The sequence below is a fragment of the Podarcis gaigeae genome (assembly GCF_964106915.1).
Source record: "Podarcis gaigeae genome assembly, chromosome: 8".
In the NCBI taxonomy this organism is placed as follows: domain Eukaryota; kingdom Metazoa; phylum Chordata; class Lepidosauria; order Squamata; family Lacertidae; genus Podarcis; species Podarcis gaigeae.
The window spans coordinates 18,935,730-18,959,884 of NC_139684.1; the positions used below are offsets into that span (position 1 = coordinate 18,935,730).

The window sequence follows — 24,155 nt, forward strand, 5'->3', positions numbered from 1 at the left end:
TTTTAGACCCCACTTTTCCTCCCCACACAAGAATGCTGTTTGGTAGAGTGACAATGAGTGACACATAATCTTCAGGGCTTGGTGGGGTTTTGAACCCAAAGCCACATTCACACCATACCTCTCAAGCATTACGATGTCACTTGGAGCAGTTACATCTTCCCCCAAAGAATTATGGGAGCTGTAGTTCGTAAGGGGGCCAAGAACGGTTAGGAAACCTCTGTTCCCTTCACAATACTACATTTCCCTGGGAAGGGGGACTGGTAGTTAAACCACACTGGGGACTGTAGGCTAGTAGTGTGTACAAAAATGCATATACTGGGGTCAAGGGTGCATATAATAAATTGGTGAAAATATAATATATATATAATATATTGGTGAAAATAACATGGAAAAATGCTTTATATCACAGGAAACCACCTTGCAAAAATATGTATATTAGGAAGTGCAAAATAAGCCCTAAAATGCTGATCATTTTTCATGATTCTAACCCCCCCAAAAAAAAACAAAGTTCACAAACAGATGTGAAAATGTAGGGAACCTAAGGTTGGGGGGGAAACTGCAATGGATTTGCCCCCACCCATCATTTGCTGGTTGTTTGATAGGTCACTGAATATGATGCTTTTGTTTATCTTTATATCCAGCGTTACAAATTCTCTTCTCTTCTTTCTCCCGCTCGCAACCGCTTTCCGGCTCCAGGAGAAATGACGAAGTCACGCACATCAAAATCCAGAACTCCGGGGACTACTACGACCTGTATGGCGGGGAGAAGTTTGCCACGTTGGCAGAACTGGTCCAGTATTACACCGAACAGCAGGGTCTCCTGCGGGAAAAGAACAGCAACATCATTGAGCTGAAGTTTCCTCTCAACTGCCAAGATCCCACCTCAGAGAGGTGAGCCAGGAGCTCCTGCCCCAGATCGAGCCCTGTTTGCAAGCTCTGTTCTCATACTGACCTTCCCTGAGCACCGTCCTGGCCTACCTTATAGGGTGGTTGTGAGAGAGACGGAACATGCGTGTAAACTGCTTTGAACCTCAAGTGTCGTATAAATACAAAGAATCATAGTTTCTGCTGCGGCTTCCTAGATCAGGGATGGGGGATCTGTGGCCCTCCAGCTGCTTTTGGACCCCAGTGGCCAGGGATGGTGGGAATTGTGGTCCAAAAACATCTAGAGACCCAGGTTTGGGAAACCCTGACCTAGAGGGTCACAGGCTTCCAGAGAATGGGGAGCCTGTGGCCCTCCAGGGGTTGCTAGACTCCAGCTCCCATCAGCCTTAGGTAGCATAGCCTCTGATCATGGATGATGGAAGTTGGTGTCCAACATTATCTGAAGGGCCACAGGTTCTCCATGTCTGTTATAGAAGCAGCTCTCAGCATGCTGTGTTAAGGGCCCCTTCCTGTACCACTTGGACACCTCCGTTAGGCTTACCCAGGACTTTCTGATCAGGTGGGCACCATTTTTATTTCCCACAATGCCTCTGGGGTAGAATCACCCTGGGGCTTTGTGGGGGATTAAAAATGGCAGCCTCCTGACACTGAGGAAGAAGATTAAGGAATGGGGAGGAGAATAGGGCAGGAGTCTCTGGCAGGTCCTGGCATCTGCTTGGCGATACCAGGCCTGGGCCCTGGATCTGTTGGCAAATTTGGGCTCCATCTGCATTATACATGTATTGTACCACTTTAAACAGTCACAATTCCTCCAAGGAATCCTGGGAGTTGTAGTTTATTATGGGTGCTGAGAATTGTTAGAAGACTCCGTTCGCCTCACAGAGCTACAAATCAACATCATAATCGTTGATTTATTAATTACTTTCTGAGCCGTGGTCTCAAGGCGATTTACACATAAATTAACTAAAAACTAATAAAAAGCTAGTTTAAATTCCTAGAGTGGTTTAACGATCCATCTGTTTTCTCAGGGAGGTCTGGGAATCGTAGTTCTATAAGGGGAATAGGGGTCCCCTAACAACTCTCAACGCCAATCCACAAACTACAGCTCCCAGGATTCTTTGGGGGAAGCCACGACAGCTTAAAGATGGGGCCTTGGTTTCCACGTGTTTGCTTAACTCTTGTTCCTATCTCTTGATTCCTGCATTTATTCATAGCCAGGGCTGATGACATAAAGATAGGAACCTCTAGGACTCAGGGGCAGAAAGTACCTCCATGTTGAGGGGTTTGTTTTGCTGTGCGGGGAAAGAGAGTCACTCCTCAAAATAGGCTGATGGCGCCATCTAGGGATGGAGGGGTAGAGGTTCAAGCTTACAAGAAAGAGAGGTCTTCCTTATGGGGCAAGCTGGAGGCCTAGTGCTGGTATCTACCTCAGGTGTGCAGTCAGGATGGAGGAATCTGACAATTATGCTTTTTTTCGTTTTCTCATTTTTGCAGTTCTCCATTCAGTTCTTCCATAGCAATTGGCGATCTCCCCACCCCATGAAAATCCACCAGCGTTTTCATGTCAAGTTTCTCCTAACGGACACATTATTATATCCAGTTTTAACTAATAATATACATTTTTGCTGCAACTTCTCTCCTCATGTAATGCATTTTCCTTGTGTTATTTTCACACAATTTTGCAGCACACTTTCCCTCCCAGTATATGCATTATTTGGACGGAGAGTTGCATTGCAAAATTCGGGGAAGATAGAATTTTTGAAATATTATTGGGTTTTGGCTTGTGAATTGGTTCAGGAAGTGTGAACTGGGTATCTTCTCACTAAAATGCAAATAATCAGTTTCTCCCCTATGCTTAGAATGGACAGGCTATTATTATTACTACTATCACTATCACTATCACTATCACTATTATTGTCCGTATCTGCTCACCACATATAAAGTAGGCATGTGTGTAATAAATTTACATGAAGAGGCAAGCTAAAGCCCTCATGTATCATCACATCTGTGAGGCCCACTGGTCAACTGTAGGTGGGTCTAGAAGGGAAAGGGGGTGGAGTTTGCAGGACTGCCTTCTCTCTCCCTTATACACCTGCACCCCCATGATACAAGCAGGCACGGAGGCGAATTGCAGGCCAGAATGGCCCTTGGGGTTCTTTCCAGACCACACCCCTACTAAGCCACACCCACTATCCCCAGGCCACACCCCTCTCCAGCTCCGCTTTGTATCCTTAGTAACACCGTAACTTAACGCTGAGGTTGAATTCCAAGCATCATGCCTAAAGCCAAAATCGCATATAGTCAAAACACATTGGGTGCAATAGCAGGTGGGATTGCCAAAGTCTTTTTTAATCTGCGCCCCCTTTCTACTTCCTTAAAAAAAAAAAAAATTGCCAAGTGCTGAATGCACACAAGTTAAATGTGCACAAGTTGCGGGCTTACTATATTAATGCTAACTAATACACTTAGTATCCCCGCCCCCCGCCTGGAACATGTCCTTGAGCAAACATGTTGTTTCACACTGTTGAAATCGACTATAAATATATGAAATTTAGCTATGATTAAATGTAGTTCCAACAGCTGGTATTTAGAGGTCTACTGCCTCTGACAGTGGAGGGTGGAACATTACCATTGTTGCTAAGAGCCATGACTGTCTTTGGTCCAGGAAAGTGGCAGAACATCTGCTATGCCTACAGAAGAGTCCAGGTTCAATCCCCGGGATCTCCAGGCAGGACTGGGAAAGGAGTCTTGTCTGGAACCTTGGAGATGCGGACAATCAGTCAGTGTGGACAATGCCAAACTCTATGGACCCAGGGGTCTGGTTCTGTATCAGTGTTCTGTGTTCCTGCCCATTAACTTCAATGGTGCAGAATTCAGTGGCCAGGTTGCTCACCGGAGCAAGACGGTTTGAGCACATTACACCAATCCTGGTCCGACTGCACTGGCTACCAATTATTTTCCGGGCCCAATTCAAAGTGCTGGTCTTGACCTATAAAGCCTTCAATGGCTCAGGACCACAGTACCTCAAGGACTGCCTCTTTCCATATCAACCAACCCGGACCCTGAGATCATCATCTGAGGCCCTTCTTTGTGTGCCTCCTCCTCGAGAGGTCCGGAGGATGGCAACACGAGAACGGGGCCTTCTTTGCAGTGGCTCCCCGTCTGTGGAATGCTCTCCACAGGGAAGTTCGCCTGGCGCCTTCATTATACACCTTTAGGCACCAGGCAAAAATGTTTCTTTTTAACTAGGCTGTTGGTTGATCAGATTTACATCCTATGTCCTTTTAAAATTTCTGGGGGGCAGCGGCAGCTATTGGGTTGTTGTTTTTATTTTTATTAGGTATTTTGTGGTTTTATATCTTGATTTTATTCTGTGAACTGCCCTGAATCCCCTGGGTATAGGGCAGTATATAAATTCAATAAATAATCATACTCTAGACAGAACTTGGGTAAAGGCAAAGGGTCCAGTTGTGACCGACTCTGGGGTTGCGGCGCTCATCTTGCTTTATTGGCCGAGGCAGCCGGAGTACAGCTTCTGGGTCATGTGGCCAGCATGACTAAGCCGCTTCTGGCGAACCAGAGCAGCGCACGGAAACACTGTTTACCTTCCCACTGGAGTGGTACCTATTTATCTACTTGCACTTTGACGTGCTTTCGAACTGCTAGGTTGGCAGGAGCAGGGACTGAGCAATGGGAGCTCACCCCGTTGCGGGGATTCAAACTGCCGACCTTCTGATTGGCAAGTCCTAGGCTCTGTGGTTTAACCCACAGCGCCACCCGCATCCCTAAGTCCCAGAACTTAGTTGGCCATAACTCCTGATCTCTTGGCCTACTGCACCACCCCAAACTCTCTCCCTGAAGCTCTTTGCCTTCCTAGATGGTACCACGGCCACCTGACGGGCAAAGAAGCTGAGAAGCTCCTCACTGAGAAGGGCAAGCCCGGGAGCTTCCTGGTGAGGGGCAGCCAGAGCAAGCCGGGAGACTTTGTCTTGTCGGTGCTGACAAATGAGGACAAAGCTGATACGGGGGACCGGAAACCCCGGGTGACTCACATCATGATCCGGTACCAGGTAAGGTGTTGTGAAAGCAGATTGTCAGACATTCCTCAGAGGTTTCTAGTTAAATCCACCCGGGGGGGGGGTGGGAATCCAACATGAAGTTTCTTCTTGTCGCTGAGCTTTAATCCATTGTGCTGATGGACAGGCATTGGTGCTACAGTGAAAGGTTTTGCCATTTGCCTGTTTAGAGCCAATGAACTCTCAAGACTGTAAAATGGCAATAACTGCTCTGCCTTCATCACTAAATATAATAATAATAGCAATTGCGGTGAGCTGAATTATTATTTATTTATAATAGTAGTCTCGTATCCAGTGTCGCTTGGGGATTCTAAGAACCCCCCACAAAAGTGCACTTTTGTGAGGTGAGGTCTGCCATCTTGATTCAAAATGGAACCCAGTTGTACCCAAACGTAGACGAAAGCCCTGCTTCTTAATCTCAGGAACCATTATGGAAAATTTTTCTTAAGTGAGATTCATATGCCAAGCAAACCAACAGCTCTCATATATGTATATGTATATAGATAGATAGGATTAGATTAGATTTATAAATAATGGCACAAACTGTTCCTTTCTCCCCTTCCGCCCTCAAAAAATAAGCAAGTCTTATCCTTGCAACAAATCTAAGAGGCAGAAAGCCTAGCGAAGCCTCTTGGATGAGGGTGAACTTTGGTTTCCCTCGACTAACATGCTTTTCACTGCACTACACAGCCTTTTGAATTAGGCCAAGGTGAGATCTGAGAGTGAGGATTTGACTCAACATTGTCCTAGTCCACATCTTGTTCTGCCTCTACCACACTCTCTGTGTGTTTGTTTCTGCAGTCATAACTTTGCCTTTCCCCCACAGCTGGATGGAAAATACGACGTTGGGGGTGGTGAGCGTTTTGACACCCTCACGGACTTAGTGGAGCACTACAAGAAAAACCCCATGGTGGAGAAGTCCGGGGCAGTTGTACACCTGAAACAGGTAACATGGCAACAGTTATTTAGGTGGGACTGAGTTGTCCCTGATTGGAGAAGCCATCTGAGGAAGGGGCCTGCCTTTGCTGTGTCCTCCAGGGATGTCCTTTTTCTGGTTCTCGCCACCCCAACTCAACCCCTCTCTCTCTTCTTGGCCCTTCATGTTTTGAGGTTGACTTCTGTTCATCCCTGTCTTGCAGCCTTTCAATGCCACACGGATCATTGCCGCCAACATCGAGAACCGGGTAAAGGAACTGAACAAAATGGCAGACCACAGCGAGAAGGCCAAGCAAGGCTTCTGGGAGGAGTTTGAGGTACACAGAAAAAACAAGAATTAGATAACAAAAACTACAGTCTCCACACAAAAAACCCAAGTTTGGCAAATACCACATCTGTTTTTATTTATTTTAAACATGTATATCCTACTTTTTACCAACCTAGCTCTAAAAGCAGCTTATAGCAAGAAATAAGATATATGTTCATTAAACAAAATGTAGAGCAATGTTTTGAATGTCAGAAATTTGAACAAAGATCATCATCAGAAAGAAATTTTTTGATTGCAAAGGCCTCCTGAAATAAAAAGGTTTTAACTATAAACAAATGTGAGGTCATGGAGGGTTAAGAATAAGAATAACAACAGTAGTAAAAATAGAAATATTTCTTTTCCTTTTTATATTTCCTTCTTCTTTTTAATTTTGTTAGATTTGCAAATTAAAAAGTAAAGAAACCATCAAATAAATCAACAAGTCCGTCATATAACTGAACTAAACAGTTGTGAGTCCAACTGTTTCCCTTTATTATTATTATTAAATATATTTATTGAAACTTATTCAAAGATACACAAAAATACATACCTATGACAAAGTATCTTTTTATAATATGCTGGGATAAAGCAGCTACTTTAGCCTAAAAGAGAAAAAAGAAGGAAGAAAAGACAAGGAAAGGAGAAACCTGAAGAACGAGAAAGCGAGAGGAAATGAAGAGCGAGGACAACAGTTTTCAATGTAACCAAATCGCCTTGACAGCAGTTCCCACCCCATTGCTCACCTGGGTGAGCCATTTGCTCCCCTCTGTGTCTCACCCAAAGGAGATCCCCTCCTGCTCCGCTCTGTGCCAACAGATTCCCAATCCAGTTCTGATATTACACTTTGCCAACTAGTGGTTTTTAATACATCAGTGCCCCCTGTTTGCAGTGCTGGGGATATTGACCTACCTTGCAGGTAAAAAAAGGTAAAGGTGCCCCTGACCGTTGGGTCCAGTCGCAGAGACAACTCTGGGGTTGCACTCTCATCTCGCTTTACTGGCTAAGGGAGCTGGCATTTGTCCGCAGACAGGTTCCGGGTCATGTGGCCAGCATGACTAAGCCATTTCTGGCGAAACCAGAGCAGCGCACGGAAGCGCCGTTTACCTTCCCGCCAGGGTGGTACCTATTTATCTACTTGCGCTTTGACGTGCTTTCGAGGTAGCTTGTACAAATTTCACTTCAAGGTTTACACTCCCTCTTCGAAAGCACTTTGCGGATGTGGAGTGTTTTTTTAAAATTCAAGCTTTCTCCCTTTCTTGTTTCTGTCCTCGCAGATGCTGCAGCAGCAGGAGTGCAAGTTCCTCTACCCCCGGAAAGAGGGACAGCGTGCAGAGAACAAAGCGAAGAACCGCTACAAAAACATCCTTCCCTGTAAGCATCACAGCTTTTTCACCCGAGGGCCACATCCTGTCCAGGGCAACCTTCCGAGGGCCGCGTGCAAGTGGTGGGCGGAGTCAGAAGGAAAAGTAGGCAGAGCAATGGGTCTGGTGTGGTGGAGCGATTAGGATTTGTATCCGGACTTAACCATCTTGGGACAGTGAGAGGTGTGTGTGTGTGTGTGTGTGTGTGTGTGTGCTATGCACTTTTTTTGTGTCGCCATAAACTACCTTGCATGGTCATTTGTGAGGGTTATCCAGGAGACAACCTATAAATACATCTGGGAATCGCTGCAATTTTCTCCCCAAAATATCATGCCATGTTTCTCTCTTCGTGTAGTTGACACGACGCGAGTGGCTCTCCGAGACGTAGATGAGAGTGTCCCAGGTTCCGATTACATCAATGCCAATTATATTAAGGTGAGCAGAGAAGGCCTGAGGCCAGGGAGGGGAGGGCCAGAGGACTTGATCTTAACCTGCAAAGCAATGGGTGGCAAAGTAGCAGGTGTCTCTGAACATGGACAAAGGGCCTTTCGTTCTCAGCACTACTTTGTGCAGAGAGCCAGTGTGGTGTAGTGGTTAAGAGCGGTAGTGTCGTAATCTGGGGAACCGGGTTCGCGTCTCCGCTCCTCCACATGCAGCTGCTGGGTGACCTTGGGCTACTCACACTTCTTTGAAGTCTCTCAGCCCCACTCACCTCACAGAGTGTTTGTTGTGGGAGAGGAAGGGAAAGGAGAATGTTAGCTGCTTTGAGACTCCTTCGGGTAGTGATAAAGCGGGATGTCAAATCCAAACACTTCTTCTTTTTCTAAGCTGGGCAGAGAGATAAGATATTGGGTCCTCCCAGCCCCCAACTTCAACACTCTAATTTAGGGCAGTCGAGCTTTTCAAACCAAGTGGGCCGCAAGAATACTTCAACATGGAACCCACAGCCCGCACAGTGCCAAAATTTGATGGGAAATTAGTGCTGGGAAGCCACTAGCTAGGCTTCGGGAAGGAGGTGGGGAGACTCTAGGACCCTGCCAGAGTCTCACACCTCCTTCCCAAAGTTCAGTGCCTCCCTTACCTGGCTCCAGGAAGGCTGCTGAGGGCTGCAGAGTTTGTGTGTCAAATGTTGCCAAGGGCCACCAAAAAGGCCTCGAGGGCCACGTGTTGGACCGCCCTGCCTCTGATGCTTTTGGACTCCCAACTCCCAATAGCCCAAACTTGCACAGCCAAAAGCAAGGCATGATGGAAGTCGTAGTCCACCAACTTCTGGATGGGGATAGGTTCCCCATTCCTGCTTGTAACTACTGCTATGCCACATTGGTGCTCAGTTAGATCAGCTTAGTGGTCCTAGCTTCCCCCAGAGGGTCATGGGAATTATTTTTAGTTAGTTAAATTCTACTTTTTAAACCTAAACAGGTACCATTTCAGCTGTGGGTGTACAGTTGTACCTTGGATCCTGAACGCCTTGCAAGTCGAACGTTTTGGCTCCTGAATGCCGCAAACCCGGAAGTGAGTGTTCCGGTTTGTGTATGTTCTTTGGAACCTGAATGTCCGACAGGGCTTCCGCAGCTTCAGATTGGCTGCAGGAGCTTCCTGCAGCCAATCAGAAGCCGTGCTTTGGTTTCCAAATGTTTTGGAAGTCGAACAAACTTCTGGAACGGATTCTGTTTGACATACGAGGTACCACTGTACAAGTATTTTTATCATGTCAGCCTAATACTTTGGCTTCTGTTCGTTTAAAAGTTTAATGTGCCAGACAAGCAGATGATTTTGTTATTGTTGGAAAAATTGAGTCTTTTATAAAATTATTGGACCAGCAAGGCAATGTAAACCCACATGTAGTACAGGGAACTCTGTGACCCTAACATCATCATTATTATTATTTTCACCATCATTATCGTCATTATTATTATTATTTATTAGCTGAGGTGATTAAACATTTTCATTTAGTATTTTATTTTACATAGGTTTTTCCCCCTTTTAAATGTGTCTGTACAGTAAAGAGGCTGTAGCTTTGGATGTCAAAAATTAATCATTAAACAAATACATTAAAATGGGGTGGGGGGAAACGATAATTTAGGGTGACATTAAACTCATTTTTACTCAGAGCAGACCTGCTGAAATTAATGGACCACACTTAGGCATGTTCACTGATTTCAGTGGGTGAAATTAATAAATTTAAATTAATTAAATGAGCACAACGAAGCTAGTCATCCATTAGTGCTTGTCTTTCTGTTCTTCCTTATACTCACCAACCTCTTTTTGTGTGTGTGGGTGTCCCATTTCCCTTACTTTCCAACACCCCCTGCCCCTCCCCCCCGCCCTGTTCTAGAATGTTCTTGAAGACGGGAAGAGCTCTGAACACAGCAAAATCTACATTGCCACCCAGGGCTGCCTCCAAACCACAGTGAACGACTTCTGGGCGATGGTCTACCAAGAGAATACTCACGTCATTGTCATGACGACCAAAGAAGTGGAGCGAGGGAGGGTGAGCCAATCAGTACTGCAGGAGTGGGGGGGGGCTTCTTCTCAGCATAAGGGCCACATTCCCTTCCCAGCAACCTTCTGAGGGCCACCTGCCAAGGAGGGAAAGAGTCGGAGGCAAAAGTCGGCAAAGCAACAAATGCGAATTTTACCTTTCCAGAATAGGCTAGTTTCCACACACGTGTTCCCACTACCCCCTGGCCAAATGTCAAGTGGTGCTCCAATGGTGTCAGAAGTTGTGCTGTGGCTCATAACCTTTTCGGTTTGAAGAAACGGCTCGGATGAGCTGGCCAGGGCTCCCTTATTCTTAATTTTTGTCCCCACCTCTGCATGTCAGAAAGAGCAAGTGGGTTATAATTAGCTGATGATGAGTTTGAACAGCCTCTTCAAACGGAGACTTGAAAGGGAGCCAGCACAGAAGCCAGCTGGTAATTGCCACGTTGGCTGAGAGCCTTATTAACAGCCTTGCCTCTCAAAATGCTGGTTTCATTACCAACAACGAGAAAGGGAAATCGCAATGTTCGTAATCACTTCCTTCGTACTCTCCAGCTCTGTTTGGAAACTTGTTCATAGGATGCTATCATTTTTTTTTTAATATAATTTTTTATTAGTTTTTTTAACCTATCATTTTCAACAGTAATTAAACATACTTTTACATATTATTCAAATTTTTGACTTCCATCAATCCTGTCTGAAAATTTTCCAATCTAATCTCTCAGTATGCATTTCTTATCCTCCCTATTACATTTCAAACTCATAACCAATATCTCTATCTTTTTATACTTTGTAACACTTTGTATATTTCTCCTTACAAAACTTATTGTAATCCTACTAGCGTAATTTGTTGATTACAGTTGCTCTTCAAATAATTCATATACAGTGGTGCCCCGCAAGACGAATGCCTTGCAAAACGAAAAACGCGCAAGACGAAAGGGTTTTTCGGTTTTTGCGTCGCTTCGCTAGACGATTTTCCCTATGGGCTTGCTTCACAAGACGAAACGTCTTGCGAGTTCTTGCGAGTTTGTTTCCTTTTTCTTAAAGCCGCTAAGCCGTTAATAGCCGCTAATAGCCGCTAAGCCGCTAATAGCCGTGCTTCGCAAGACGAAAAAACCGCAAGACGAAGAGACTCGCGGAACGGATTAATTTCGTCTTGCGAGGCACCACTGTACTTCTTCCAATCTTCTGTAAATATCTGGTCCCTCAGGTTTCGAATCTTTCCTGTCATTTTGTCCAATTCTGCATAGTCCATTAATTTCGTCTGCCATTCTTCTTTCATCGGAATTTCTTCTTGTTTCCATTTCTGGGCTAATAATACTCTTGCCGCAGTTGTTGCATATAAAAACAATTTAACATCTTGCCTATTAATGTCTTGACCTATAGACATAGCCTGCCCCGCACCCATCCACCAACCACTTTAAGCTTGTATTTTCCCCTCCTTATTCGTGGATAACAGATAGTTAAGGGACCGTCTTATCCGGTGATGTAGCAGTCCAGGATTGTGGGAATTGAAGATCCCTTACGATTTGGCAGACAGGGCCCCTGTCTCCAGCATCCTAGAGCTTGCCCAATCACAGCATGGAAGGGGGAAGATTTTTAGCCATTCTCACCCTTTTTGGCTGATCGGAGCCAATCAGAGAGAGAGTAAGGAAGTGAGTCAGCCAGTGAGAATAGGCTCCTGGAGTCGTTCTGGGGAAAGGTGTGCATGAGAACACCAAGGAGGAATTGTTCCATATGCTCCAAAGCTAAGCATTTGGGAACACCGGAAAAACAAGGTGCTTTCATTTCAAGAGAACGAGGTGCAAGTTCTGTTATGTACAAAGGAAACCACAACTTCCGTCAGCTTTGAGATACCACATCACTCCAAATCATGTGCCCACAGAAAATAGTAGACCTAGCTGAAGGGCAACACATGGAGATCTGCATTGATTAGAGTCAGAGAATTGTAGAGATGGAAGAGACCCCAAGAGCCACCTACACCAGCCTTTCTCTGCCTGAGGGTTCCCAGATGTTGTTGGACTACAAACTCCCATCACCCCTAGCTAGCAAGGCCAGAGCTCAGGGATGATGGGAGTTGTAGTCCAACAACATCTGGGGACCCACAGGTTGAGAACCACTGAATTCTAGACCATCCCTGTACAATACAGGAATCACAGCTGAAGAACCCCTGACAGATGGCCTTCCAGCCTCTGTTTAAACACCTCCTGTGAAGGAGAGCCGTGTGCACTGTCCAATCAGAAAGCTCTTCCTAATCATAGCTGTCAACCGTCCCTTATTTGGCGGGAAAGTCCCTTATCCCAGCGCTGTGTCCCGCTGCTGTCCCTTATTGATGATGCCCCTTAAATTTCCAGGGTTTCAAAGGAAGCAGCTCCTCTCCCTCCCTCCCTGTGGCCAGGGAGGAGGGAGGCTCCAACTGTGTTGCTTGGCTGCGTTGCTCACCCAATAAGGAGTCTAAGAACGACTGGGGGGTGGAGCTTGCATGCCTTGTGCCGATCAAATCGGCTGCATTGCCTGGGGACTCTCCTTTGCTCAGCGCTTCCCAGCGGAGAGGCGACGGTGGTTTTCCTTGATGCGTCCCCTTTGCCGGGTTGCTGCACTGTGGGAACCACCGCTTGAGGCTTCATTTGGCTGCTGGCTGGGCTTTCTGCCTTTGGCTTGGAGGGGCTCAGAGGTTGAACATACTCGTGCTTGGAAAATACCTTATTTTGGCTGCAGATCCCTTATTTTCGAGGCTTCTGGTCCCTTATTTTCAAATCTGTAAGTTGACAGCTATGTTCCTAATGCTTAGCTAGAATCTCCTTTCCTGTCATTTGAATCCACTGGTTCACATCCTTGCTTCTTAGGGCGATGGAAAGCAAGTTTGCTCCCTCTTCTATGTGAGAGCACTTGAGATATTTGAAGGTGGCCATCCCATCACCTCTCACTTTCCTCTTTTCCAGGCTAAACATACTCAATTCCCTCAACCGCTCCTCATAAGGCTCCGTTGAGGCAAGGAAGAAGGGCTACCCCTATGCTATCCATAAAATCAGTTATCAGTAATCAATATATTCATATATGCTCACACATAATCAGGCCTTACAGTATTTTATAATCCATTTTGAATCAAAGGGAAGCCGTGCCTTAGCTAATTGCATACTGCTTGAAACAGCAAAATTAGGAGCCAACCTTTCCCCTACAAACATCCGTGTACCCTGGACAAGGGGAAGATGTGAATCAGAGATTCTGGTACAAAATCCCCTCAGATACAGGCTAAATTAATCCACAGAACAGGAAGAGCAAAACCACAAAATCTCCAAACTCCCTGTCCTGTCATAACTAGGGGAGAGGTTAGACAGAGCGTCACTGCAAGCATCGGAAAGCAGAACTAGAACTCCGTGCTTGACCAGTGCTTGACCAGGAGCTGGTAGCATGGCAAGAAGCTTGCTAATTGGCTAATTTTCGCTGACAATATTGTGACTGCCTCATGGTTGTCTCATGATCTATGATTTGCTGTGATCTGCTCAGGTATAAAGACCTCTGGATTTCTGTCAATCGGGGTCCCAGTTCCTTTTGGAGGAGATTCCAAACTGGCAATAAACTTCACCTTCTTATTCTCCATTGCTGAGTCTGCCTGATCCTTATTTAACACCAAGCGAGTACCTGCTTACGTTCACGTGCTTCACCGTTTCTGGACCCTCCATCATCTTAGTCTCCCTCCTCTGCACACATTCCAATATCCTCCTTAAATTTTGGTGCCCAGAAATGGGCACAGCATGCCAGGTGGGGTTCTGACCAAGGCAGAATAGAGTGGCACTGTTGTTTCCCTTGATCCTTTTGTTGATGCAGTCTGGAATTTTGCTTTTAATGGGATTTAATCTCTCTCTCTCCCCACAGAATAAATGTTTCCGCTACTGGCCGGATAAAAACTGTGCCAAGGAATATGGTTACATCAGCGTGAGGAATGTTGGTGAACGAGAAGCTCAAGGTTATCACATCCGAGAGCTGGAGATTTCACGGATGGACAGGGTGAGAGGTCACCTTTTTAATAGACCTTTTGCATGTGATGGTGTTTGCTTTGAGATGGCATTTTCGTCTAATCTCGCTGGATCATCTGCCTGTAGATAAACTCCCTACCTTCCAGCCTGGAAAGACCCAGGAATGAGTATACACTGTTGCCCCACAAGGGTGTGGGAAAAGTGGAAAATTCTGCAGAATTCAGAAATCCCTCTGATCTTTAAAAAATATATATATATATAAAGTTTCTAGCACCTTCAGAAAAATGAAGCTTCAGAAGAGTGTGTCTCAGCAAAGCTGGCTGCAAGCTCAATGCAATCTTTTAGCAGTTTGCATTGTGATTCCAGTGCCTGTTGCAGATCTTGCAGATCGTTCCTCCCGCAACCAGCAAAATAGAGAAGCCCACCGAGCTAAATAATACAAAGTAGGAGCATAAGGCAAGCTGTTTTCAGTTTTGCATATGGCACACAGGTGACAGAATCTTCTCCACTCAATCCATGTGCCTCCTGCTGTCACCCCTGTTCATGAATCAGTGGTGTCGGGCAAGAGAGTGTATATGCGCTTCTATATATACATTGAACCCTTGGACTGAACCCCTGTGTAAGATGCAATCATGGTATACAACTTCCTTTGTGCCAGAGTTTAGTACAGTACCTGTGCAAACATTTTCCTAGTTTTGTCCCCCACCCCCAGTTCCTTGACAAATCACCCCATTACCCATAAAGGTAAAGGGACCCCTGACCATTAGGTCCAGTTGTGACCAACTCTGAGGTTGCGGCGCTCATCTCGCTTTATTGGCCGAGGGAGCCGGCATACAGCTTCCAGGTTATGTGGCCAGCATGACTAAGCCGCTTCTGGCGAACCAGAGCAGTGCATGGAAACACCGTTTACCTTCCCGCCGGAGTGGTACCTATTTATCTACTTGCACTTTGATGTGCTTTCGAACTGCTAGGTGGGCAGGAGCTGGGACCGAGCACGGGAGCTCACCCCGTTGCGGGGATTCAAACCACCAACCTTCTGATCGGCAAGTCCTAGGCTCTGTGGTTTAGCCCACAGGGCCACCCGCGTCCCTAACATAACGCTTAACAATTCCCACTGCCACTATTTCCCTAACCCAGGCAGATCTGTGTTTCTCTTCCCTGACTTGCACTACTCAGAGCAGGATATGCATTTAGCCTTACAAAACTATCTCCTCCTCCTCTCCAATGTTGCAGGAAGAGCGCCCCAGGCAAATCAAGCACTTCCAGTATTTCAGCTGGCCAGATCACGGGGTCCCCAATGAGCCGGGGGGAGTCCTTGGCTTCCTGGATCAAGTCAACAGGGCCCAGAGGAGCGTCCCGGACACTGGGCCTATTGTAGTGCACTGCAGGTGAGTGGCCAGGAGGGGGCGATGCTTGGCTGAACTGGCTGCGGAGGTTGGCAGTGTTGGGCATTTGCCGGAACTCCTCCAATGAATTTTCTATGGATTGCTCAAGTAATAATATCAAAGCACTCTCAGTTTGTATGTTCTAGATTTTCTAGGCTCTCCACTCTTTTAAAGCCATCTTGTGGGAGTGAGTTCCATAGTTCCACGTTGCATGAAGGACTTTCTGTTATCTATCGGGGATCTACGCTCCTCCCTTACAGATTATAAACCAACAGAGAGAATGTGAACATCTTAAGATGTCAAGAACGGGCGATGGGAGGAGAAAACAGTAATTCTGGGATGGTTGGAGTTCAGTGGGACTGGGGGGGGGTGGCATATAATTACAAGGATTACGATCCTTGCGTCAGGAATCCCATCGGCGCTGTTTTTATGGCTGCCTTGTAATCTCCTTAATGGCAGTAATCTCAACGTTAAACCCTCTAGAGAAAAGGGTTTAAATGTTGGGCGATTGATTTTCCCACCAATCCCTTCCTTGAATGTTGTCAAAGTTGGCTGATGCGAGCTGGAGTCTACCAACTTCCTGGGGGTCCCAGCCCTTCGTGTACCTGTTGTAGCCATTCTCACCTTGGCTGACCAATGGGCTAATGTCTGCGCTGGGCTAGTGGCAACTTTTCCCTTCTCACCTCTCTTTCTTCCCCCAGTGCCGGGATAGGACGAACGGGCACCATCATAGTGATAGACATCTTGGTGGACACTATTCACAGGCAAGGTAAACAATAGAACTTTGAGGTTCTGTCCCCCTTTAAATTCTAAGGAGGTTCTGGGGCATGCAGAATGTTTAATGCAGTCTTGTAAATAATAGGCACTCGCTTATAGTGATCTGGTACTGCATCCAGGCGACCAGTTAGCGGAGAAACTTTGCTTTAGGTCACAAACTACTAACTGCTCTGGGCAAACTGGCTCTCTGGGTGTTTTCAGGGCTGAAAACTCTGAAGATGCCTGACCAGTGAGCTTTTATACTACAGACTTGACCCCAGAGCTTGCCCCCATTCTTGTTCCTTTGGAGCTTGCCCTCTTCCTTTCATTCTTGCTGGCTGCCATGCAGTTAGTTAGGCATTCAGCCGCTTTTTGTGTTCCAAAAGGGATTTCAAGATTGTTCCGGATGATCCTAGGGACAAGGAACTTGAATTTTAACTACATCATTATGGGAAAGTTTAACACTTCCCACCTGGGCGCGATTCTCGTTTTATAAATGAGTTGGCCTTTTGGAGCCTCTCACAAGAGTGGTCACCAACAGACTGTCACTGTTTTACGGAAGGGATTTGATCATCTACTGTAACTGTTAAGGCTGCACGTTGAATTCAAGGGATGAAAGCCCTCTGTTGTATAACCTCCCCAAAAACAAATTGAGATGAATGCTCAGTAAAGACAGGGCATAGTCTTGACCAGTGCTGGATTTACGTATAAGCTAAACAAGCTATGGCTTAGGGCCGCACTCTCTTGGGGCCCCTCAAAAAATTTAAAGGGAAAAAACAACTGGATGTACATTTCCAAAATATAAGATAAAAAACAAATAAAATAAAACCTATGTACAGCAACAGTGTTTTGTGTTGTGTAGGCTCCTATTTGTTATGTGCAAATGGCTTTTAGGTCCCTATTTTAGGTACCTATTAGGTCCATAAATTACCATATAGGATATATAAAACACGAAAAACAGTGACAATTTGTTGTTGACAAAGGACAGCTGGACATATAAAGGGCCCCATTACCTTCAGTAGCTTAGGGCCTCATCAAACCTAAATCCGGCCCTGGCCTTGACTACTGATTAAGCATTGTGCAAGGAAATCTGAGTGAATATTCAATGAATATATCATCTGGGGTTCCTGTGTGTCCACCATAATCTCCTTTTTGGCTCATATACCTTTCCCTAAAACATTCGTTTCCACCAAATAATTTTGGGATAAGTTGTTTTCTTACACCTTCTTTAAGATGAAGCCATCTTGGCTGTATGGTAAAGGTAAAGGAACCCCTGACCATTAGGTCCAGTTGTGACTGACTCTGGGGTTGTGGCGCTCATCTCGCTTTATTGGCTGAGGGAGCCGGCGTACAGCTTCCAGGTCATGTGGCCAACATGACTAAGCCACTTCTGGCAAACCAGAGCAGCGCACGGAAACACCGTTTACCTTCCCACCAGAGTGGTACCTATTCATCTACTTGCACTTTGATGTGCTTTTGAACTGCTAGGTTGGCAGGAGCAGGGACCGAGCAACGGGAGCTCACCCCGTCGCGGGGATTTGAACCGCCGACCTTCTGATCGGCAAGTCCTAGGCTCTGTGGTTTAACCCACAGCGCCACCCGCTGTATGGGTGTACCCCCAATTCTAAATCTGCCACATGGAAAAATGCTCTCTTTCCACATCACACTTTTAAAGCACATGGCTTCCTGCCCCAAAGGATCCTGGGAATTGTAGTGTACAGAGCTGCAATTCCCAGCACTCTTGATGGATGACAGTTCCCAGGACCCTTTGGGGGAGAAGCCGCATGCTTTAAGTGTACAGGGCAGATGTGACCTAAGGCTGCCCCACCTTTCTTGCCCATAAATAGGCTTGGACTGTGACATCGATATCCCCAAGACCATCCAGATGGTACGGAGGCAGCGCTCTGGCATGGTGCAAACAGAAGCGCAGTACAAGTTCGTCTACATGGCTGTTCAGCAGTACATTGCCACAGAACAAAAGGAGCTGGAAGAGGAACAGGTAGGCGGCGTCCCATTTGCCCACCAAAAGAGGGGCGGTTTTGACCTGAAGAGTGCTTAGGGATGGGACCAGGGACTGGATCGCACCAGGCCAGTTTTGGATGCAAAGGAATGGTGGGAGGAACCAGCTAGGGAAAGGAAGAAGGCTCAGAGACTGGGGAGTGGTGGTGGGATGACCATGGGTGGTCAGAGAGAGAAGTCTGGGAGGAAGAGAAAGTGTTAGAAGCTGAAGAGGTAACAGGGCTTAGTGAGCTGGGAAAGTCTGTGGCAGAGAGAATCCAGAATCGGAGGCAGAAGCTGAATCAGGAATGTTGGGGAAGGGATGCCAAGAGGCAGAGATGAGTCCAGCTGTTGAAAAGTCATGGGTGTCTCCTACTCCTGCTGCGACCGGCTCCCCTCCTCCCTGTTCTCCCAGAACCAGAAGAGGGCTGAAATGGGTAAAGGAGACGTTGGCTCCATGCAGATGCAGTCTCTGATTGCTTAGGAAATACCCTGGAGAGGAGAGGACTTAGACTGCTGTGGTGGAGGTGGGGGCTTTCAGTCTTGGCAACTGACCCATGGGGCAAGACCTGTGCTTATTAGGCCTGACACTCTGCCAAGTCTGTGCACATCATGCTCTTGCCAATAAAGAGTTAATTCCAACTTGCAGGGAGTGATTTACTGCTGGCCACTCCTGTCACCAATTGCTTTCCAAGCTCAACTACCAAGGTGTTTGCTCTGAAAGTATTTAAACCAGGGGTGGGGAACCAGACTCTCATCTCCCATCAGCCCCCAGCCAGGATGGCCAATGGCCAGAGATGGTGAGAGCAACATCTGGAGGGCTGTAGGCTCCTCATCCCTGAACTAGACTGTCACTTGCCTGTATTTCCCTGAGCTACCTCCATCACAGCTCTGCCATTTTTTAAAATGCAGGAATAAGGAACCTGCGGCTCTTCAAAAGTTGCTGGTCTCCAACCTCCATCAGCCGCAGTTGCATCCAGTGCTGGTCCTACTCAGAGTAGACCCATGGAAGTTGGTGGACATTGGCTAACTTGGGCACAGTGATTTCCATGAGTCTGCTCTTGAGTAAAACTAGGTGGGATGCTGCCCAGTGAACCCAAGGTAGTCTCATCCATGAATTTCAGTGGGTCTACTCTGAGCAAGAGTAGGTCACATTTTAGAAATGGCCTCAAAGGTTGGAGGAGTTGTGGAACCAATCAGTTCTGTCCGGTTGTCCGTTTCAGAGAAATACGAGGAAGGAGAGAGAGTACTTGAATATCCGATACCCGCCGATGGAGCAGCCCAGAATGAAAGCTCGTCCCCCGTCACCAAGAGTCCAGACAGGGTAAGGTGGAGCTGTGGGGAAGAGGGCCTTATTTGAAGGCAAAGCGGGGGGGCGGGGGGCGGGGAGGAGTTGGGGAGACAGCATAGACGTGAAGCTTTGGCCCAACATGAATTCAGAGCAAATTTTTGGCTACAGAGAACATTCTTTTCAGAGCTGGGGATGCCAGAGGAAATTGTGAGAGGGCAGAAATACAAATTGTTGTGAGCAGCATAGGATCCAATTGGCATGTTGGGAGGGTGGGAAGCCAACAGTTCACCTCCATGCCCAAAGGCCTCCCAGCAAACATTACTGTTAAGGAACCCAATCATTGCCTCAGTTCTTTGTCTGTAAGATTTTGTTGTTACATTTCTATACCACCGTTCCTCCAAGGAATTAAAGGTGTCTTCCTGGTTCACCTCTCTCTCCATCACTGCAACAAGCTTGTGAGGTAGGTTAGGCTGAGAGGCAGTGACTGGCCCAAGGTCACACACACACACACACCCGGTGGCCGAGAGGGGGATTTGAACCCTGGTCCTCCAGCACTCTACCCATTACACCCCACTGCCTCTCAAGATGAGAATACTTTCATAGACAGGGGAAGCAGCAGCAAAACAGCCATGTGGTTACAGCTAGATAATAGATGTGAAATGCTTTGAACACTCGAAAGCCCCCAAGAAATGCAAAATGTGATGCCCCAGGGAGGCATATTAGCTGGCTTAGTTTTTGCAAGACTTCTCTTCTCCACACCCTGCTTCCAGAAGCTTTTATTTGGGGGGGAGGGGGGTTGGAGGATGGGAGTTTGCTCTTGGTTGATGTGTTCCAGCCCCCTTTCTCCTGTTTTGCGCAAGACAAGGGTTGAACTAGATGCCCCACTAGGCCCCTTCCAACTCTACAATTCTGTGTTTATGTGTTTCCATAGAGTCGACGAAGAATCCGCCTCCGTATACGAGAACCTCAGCGTTAAAGCCACAAAGGTCTCAGGTTTAAGCAGCTCAGGGAGATAGCAGCTTCGGAGAGGGACGTGTACTTGGTGGCTATAAAACAGGTCTGTGGTTTGTCTGTTTAAGACTGTTTTAAGGGACCAGTGGGATCTGCTACAAAATGTTTCAGCATGGAATGTTCCTGTTCCATATGCCGTAGAGAAAGAGAGATTTCCCCTCTGCCCCTCCCCATCACCCGATATTCACTGCCCCGTTCACAGGAGACAAATTTTAGGCAGGGGGCATTTTGAAAGGTTTTCTTGTCATTTTCAGTGGTGTTTTGTTTTTAAAACTCTCTGAAAAGGTTTGGACGTTATGACTGGTAGTACCATAGTCTAGCCTTCTTTTTTTTTAAAGAAAAAGGAGATCCAGTTTGAGCGGAACTGCTTCTGGGCGTTTTGCAATCCCTCTCTTCCACGCTCTCTGCCCAAATGCCCCAGGCATTGTATATTTGAGGGCACAGAAGGAAATGGTATCCACTGCAGCCCACAGATCAGGGATGGGGAACCCCAGGCCATGGGATCAAATGTGCCCCTTCCAGACTCGCTTGCATAGCTCTCAGAATTCCCCCTGGGCAACGCCCCCTCTCAGCAGACCACACCCCCTTCCACACAGGCCACACCCCTCCCCACCGGCCACACCCCCTCCCCGGCCCTGTTCCACATCTTACTTGCAACTCTGATGATGCCTCTTGTTTGCCTTGTAAGAAATGGTTTTAAATAGAGGGTAAATTGAATGGTTGTAGGGGGGCGGTTGGAGGAGAGGCGGAAAGAAGAGCTGATTTGTCCATGGCTAGGGGGCGCGATTTGGGCGGTTCTGCCAGGGGCAGAAGATCACCTAGCTACAGCTCTGGTGGCATGACCTTAAAACAAAGCAATGCGCATGACCAAAACAGAGACACTTGCTATTCTGTCTCTGTTAATTCTGTGATGTTCAAATTGCTGGGAGGCAGAGCAACCTCCATTGGTTCTGCTGTGGCTTCCTCTCCCCTCCACTGTCATCTAGGGGGCAGATGCTTCAGTGGGAGAGATAGCAAGCAGAAGGCTGGATGCTCTGGGAGTGTTTTTGGGTTGAACAGTGGGGTACAAATGCTCAGAGCAAATAAATAAAGTGAATACCTCTTTCCCCCTCCCTTTTTTTCTGCCCTTATATTAGGGGTTGCCGAGAGTCGCACCTGCACGTCCTCCACAACCTTCCATCGCCACCTATTGCTCGTTTTCACCACTTGAACCTTGGATTCAGCACAGAAAACCAAAGATTGACCCAGCATGCCACCTGTCAAGGGAGGAGCTGTCTATGCTTTAGGAACAAATCTTGGCCTAACTTATTCAGGAGAGAGACAAACTCCCGCCCCCCCCCCCCCGTCGTGCACAGATTCCCTGATGCCGTTTATCTGCAAGTGCCTCTGGATGTCTGTAATAGAACCTACGAATCTCCTTTTAACTTGTTTTTTTTATAGATATATAGATATATATATAAGCACAGTAAGCTAATGAGTGTCCTTTTTTGTGGTGTGGGGTGGAGAGGGGAAAGTTGTTAAAACGTCACAGAAATAGGAGGCAAAAGCACATTGTTGTGCATGGAGTGTGGTACGGTTTTCTCCTCAGTGGGGTTGGGTTTACTGAGCTGCAGAGGAGAGAATTGTAGTAGTAGTAATAATTAACAACAACAACTTATTATTGATACACCTGCCACCTGGCTGGGTTTCCTCAGCCACTCTGGGCGGCTCCCAACAAAAGATTAAAAACACGATAAAAGATCAAACATTAAAAACTTCCCTAAACAGGGCTGCCTTCAGATGTCTTCTAAAAGTCAGTTAGTTGTTTTTCTCTTTGACATCTGATGGGAGGACGTTCCGCAGGGCAGGTGCCACTACCGAGAAGGCCCTGTGCCTGGTTCCCTGTAATGTCACTTCTTGCAGTGAGGGAACCGCCAGAAGGCCCTTGGAGTGGGACCTCAGTGTCCGGGCTGAATGATGGGGGTAGAGACGCTCCTTCAGGTATACTGGGCTGAGGCCATAGTATGTTGCAGCAACTCTTGTTTGTGATTTTTGCCCATGCCCCCCAATTGTGGCTCCCTAGTAGGCTATGATCGGATAGCTAACAGAACGATCCATGCTGATCATGGCTTGCTAGGGAGCTACGGGCATCTTTCCACACACCTTGTTCAGAAACAGCTAGAAGTTGAAGCTTCCTTATTGTCTTATTCTGCCAGGAGAGGAGCAAAGTAGGAGTGGATCAGGCGTCACACTTAAGTGTGATGCTTGCTTCAGAGAAACCACATTATGGCAGAATCAGAATCAGTTGGAAGGGACCCCATGGGTCATCTAGTCCAACCCCCTGCCATGCAGGATTCACAGCTAAAGAATCCCTGGCAGACAGCCGCCCCCAACCTCTGACTAAAAGCCTCCAATGAGGGAGAAGTCCATCACCTTCAGAGCAGCTCTGGCTTACTGTTATGACTGAACATGGCTGTGCTACCTTACAGTAATACCACACCTTTAGTCACTGCCTGGTTTACCCTTATATGGGGAAAATGCCAAATTGCGTGGCCATTTTGAGATTACTAGGAATGCTTCTCTATGTTAACGAGAGGTTTTTTAAAATAGGGTACCTTTTCTTCCACACCAGGGATGGCTAACATCTGTGGCACTCCAGATTTTGCTGGACTCTTAAATCACATCAGCCCTCTGACCACTCACCCCATCTTGGGCTGGTAGGAGCTCGGGCCCTGACCTCTCTTTTTTTGCTCTTCAAGATATGGCAACCCAATCTTAGTAGAAGTTGTCTTTTTAAAAAGAGTAGTCTTGAGGTGAGAAACTTCCAAATTAAACCTTGAATGCCGGCAATAAACAAAGGGGCCATGCTGAAAGCTGTAAGCAAACACTCAATGGGTTCAAGTTGTCAGGAGCTCATCCTACTCTCGAGTAGGACCGCCATGTGAAAGACAACAATCCCATGACTGCAATCACGGAGCAGGAATACTAACATAAATGTCACGGCATTTGCAAGACACCATGTTTCCCGGCCTTCGGAAAAGGTTAGGGGGGAGTCTCTGCGAGTTGCTTCAGAGCTGCGATGTCTTGCTGGTGCGTTTTGTTTTTGTGTGCTTAAAACAGAGTTGGGAAAAACGACCACTGCTACCTTAAAGGGTCATGATTTGTTTGCTGATGTCTCAATACAGATCAGGCTTAAGAACCCACTGGGTGGTTATGGTTGGGAGGGATTGTCTAATCAAACCATGAGATTTTAAAAGTTATTTCTTCTAGAAAATCTTTACAAAAGTTAGTCGCTTGCTGAGGAACCTTCTGTGTGTGGCAAAGGATTTGTAGTGTGTGTGTGTGTGTGTGTGTTGTACAGTGTATTCATGGTGCATTCTCCTAGGCTACTCATACCAGTGATAAACCACAAAGGAACCTCATTGACACCCATCTAGCAAGATGAGCCCTGCTGGATTGGGCCAAAGCGTGGCCATCTAGTCTAGCCTCCTGTTCTCACAACAGCCAATCATATGCCCCCAATGGGAAGACCACAAGTGCAGGTAGCCCCTCGTAACCTCTTTAAAAACCATTCTCTGCTTGTTTTCTCTCTCTTTCAATTGCACACTGCTACCCACCCTTCGGGGAAAAAAAAATCCTGCAAAACACCAACACATATTTAAGTCAATTTAAAGAAACTGCCATATTTGTAGAATACCACACACCATCTATA

At 46.7% G+C, this 24,155-nt stretch overlaps 1 protein-coding gene across 2 annotated transcripts in view; it reads left to right on the forward strand.

Moving 5' to 3' along the window:
- LOC310850756 (tyrosine-protein phosphatase non-receptor type 11-like) overlaps positions 1–21,929 on the forward strand; it is a 56,548-nt gene extending 34,619 nt beyond the window's left edge. For both annotated transcript variants that reach the window (XM_083752660.1, XM_083752661.1), the window contains exons 3-16: positions 697–891; positions 4,763–4,955; positions 5,788–5,907; positions 6,101–6,214; positions 7,479–7,575; positions 7,921–8,000; positions 9,901–10,056; positions 13,923–14,054; positions 15,257–15,411; positions 16,110–16,177; positions 18,012–18,163; positions 19,386–19,486; positions 20,385–20,510; positions 21,601–21,929. In XM_083752660.1, the coding sequence (XP_083608786.1) occupies positions 697–891; positions 4,763–4,955; positions 5,788–5,907; positions 6,101–6,214; positions 7,479–7,575; positions 7,921–8,000; positions 9,901–10,056; positions 13,923–14,054; positions 15,257–15,411; positions 16,110–16,177; positions 18,012–18,163; positions 19,386–19,486; positions 20,385–20,469 (1,648 nt within the window). In that variant the 3' untranslated portion in view covers positions 20,470–20,510; positions 21,601–21,929. The remainder of the gene's footprint in view (positions 1–696; positions 892–4,762; positions 4,956–5,787; positions 5,908–6,100; positions 6,215–7,478; positions 7,576–7,920; positions 8,001–9,900; positions 10,057–13,922; positions 14,055–15,256; positions 15,412–16,109; positions 16,178–18,011; positions 18,164–19,385; positions 19,487–20,384; positions 20,511–21,600) is intronic.
- The last annotated feature ends 2,226 nt before the right edge of the window (positions 21,930–24,155 follow it).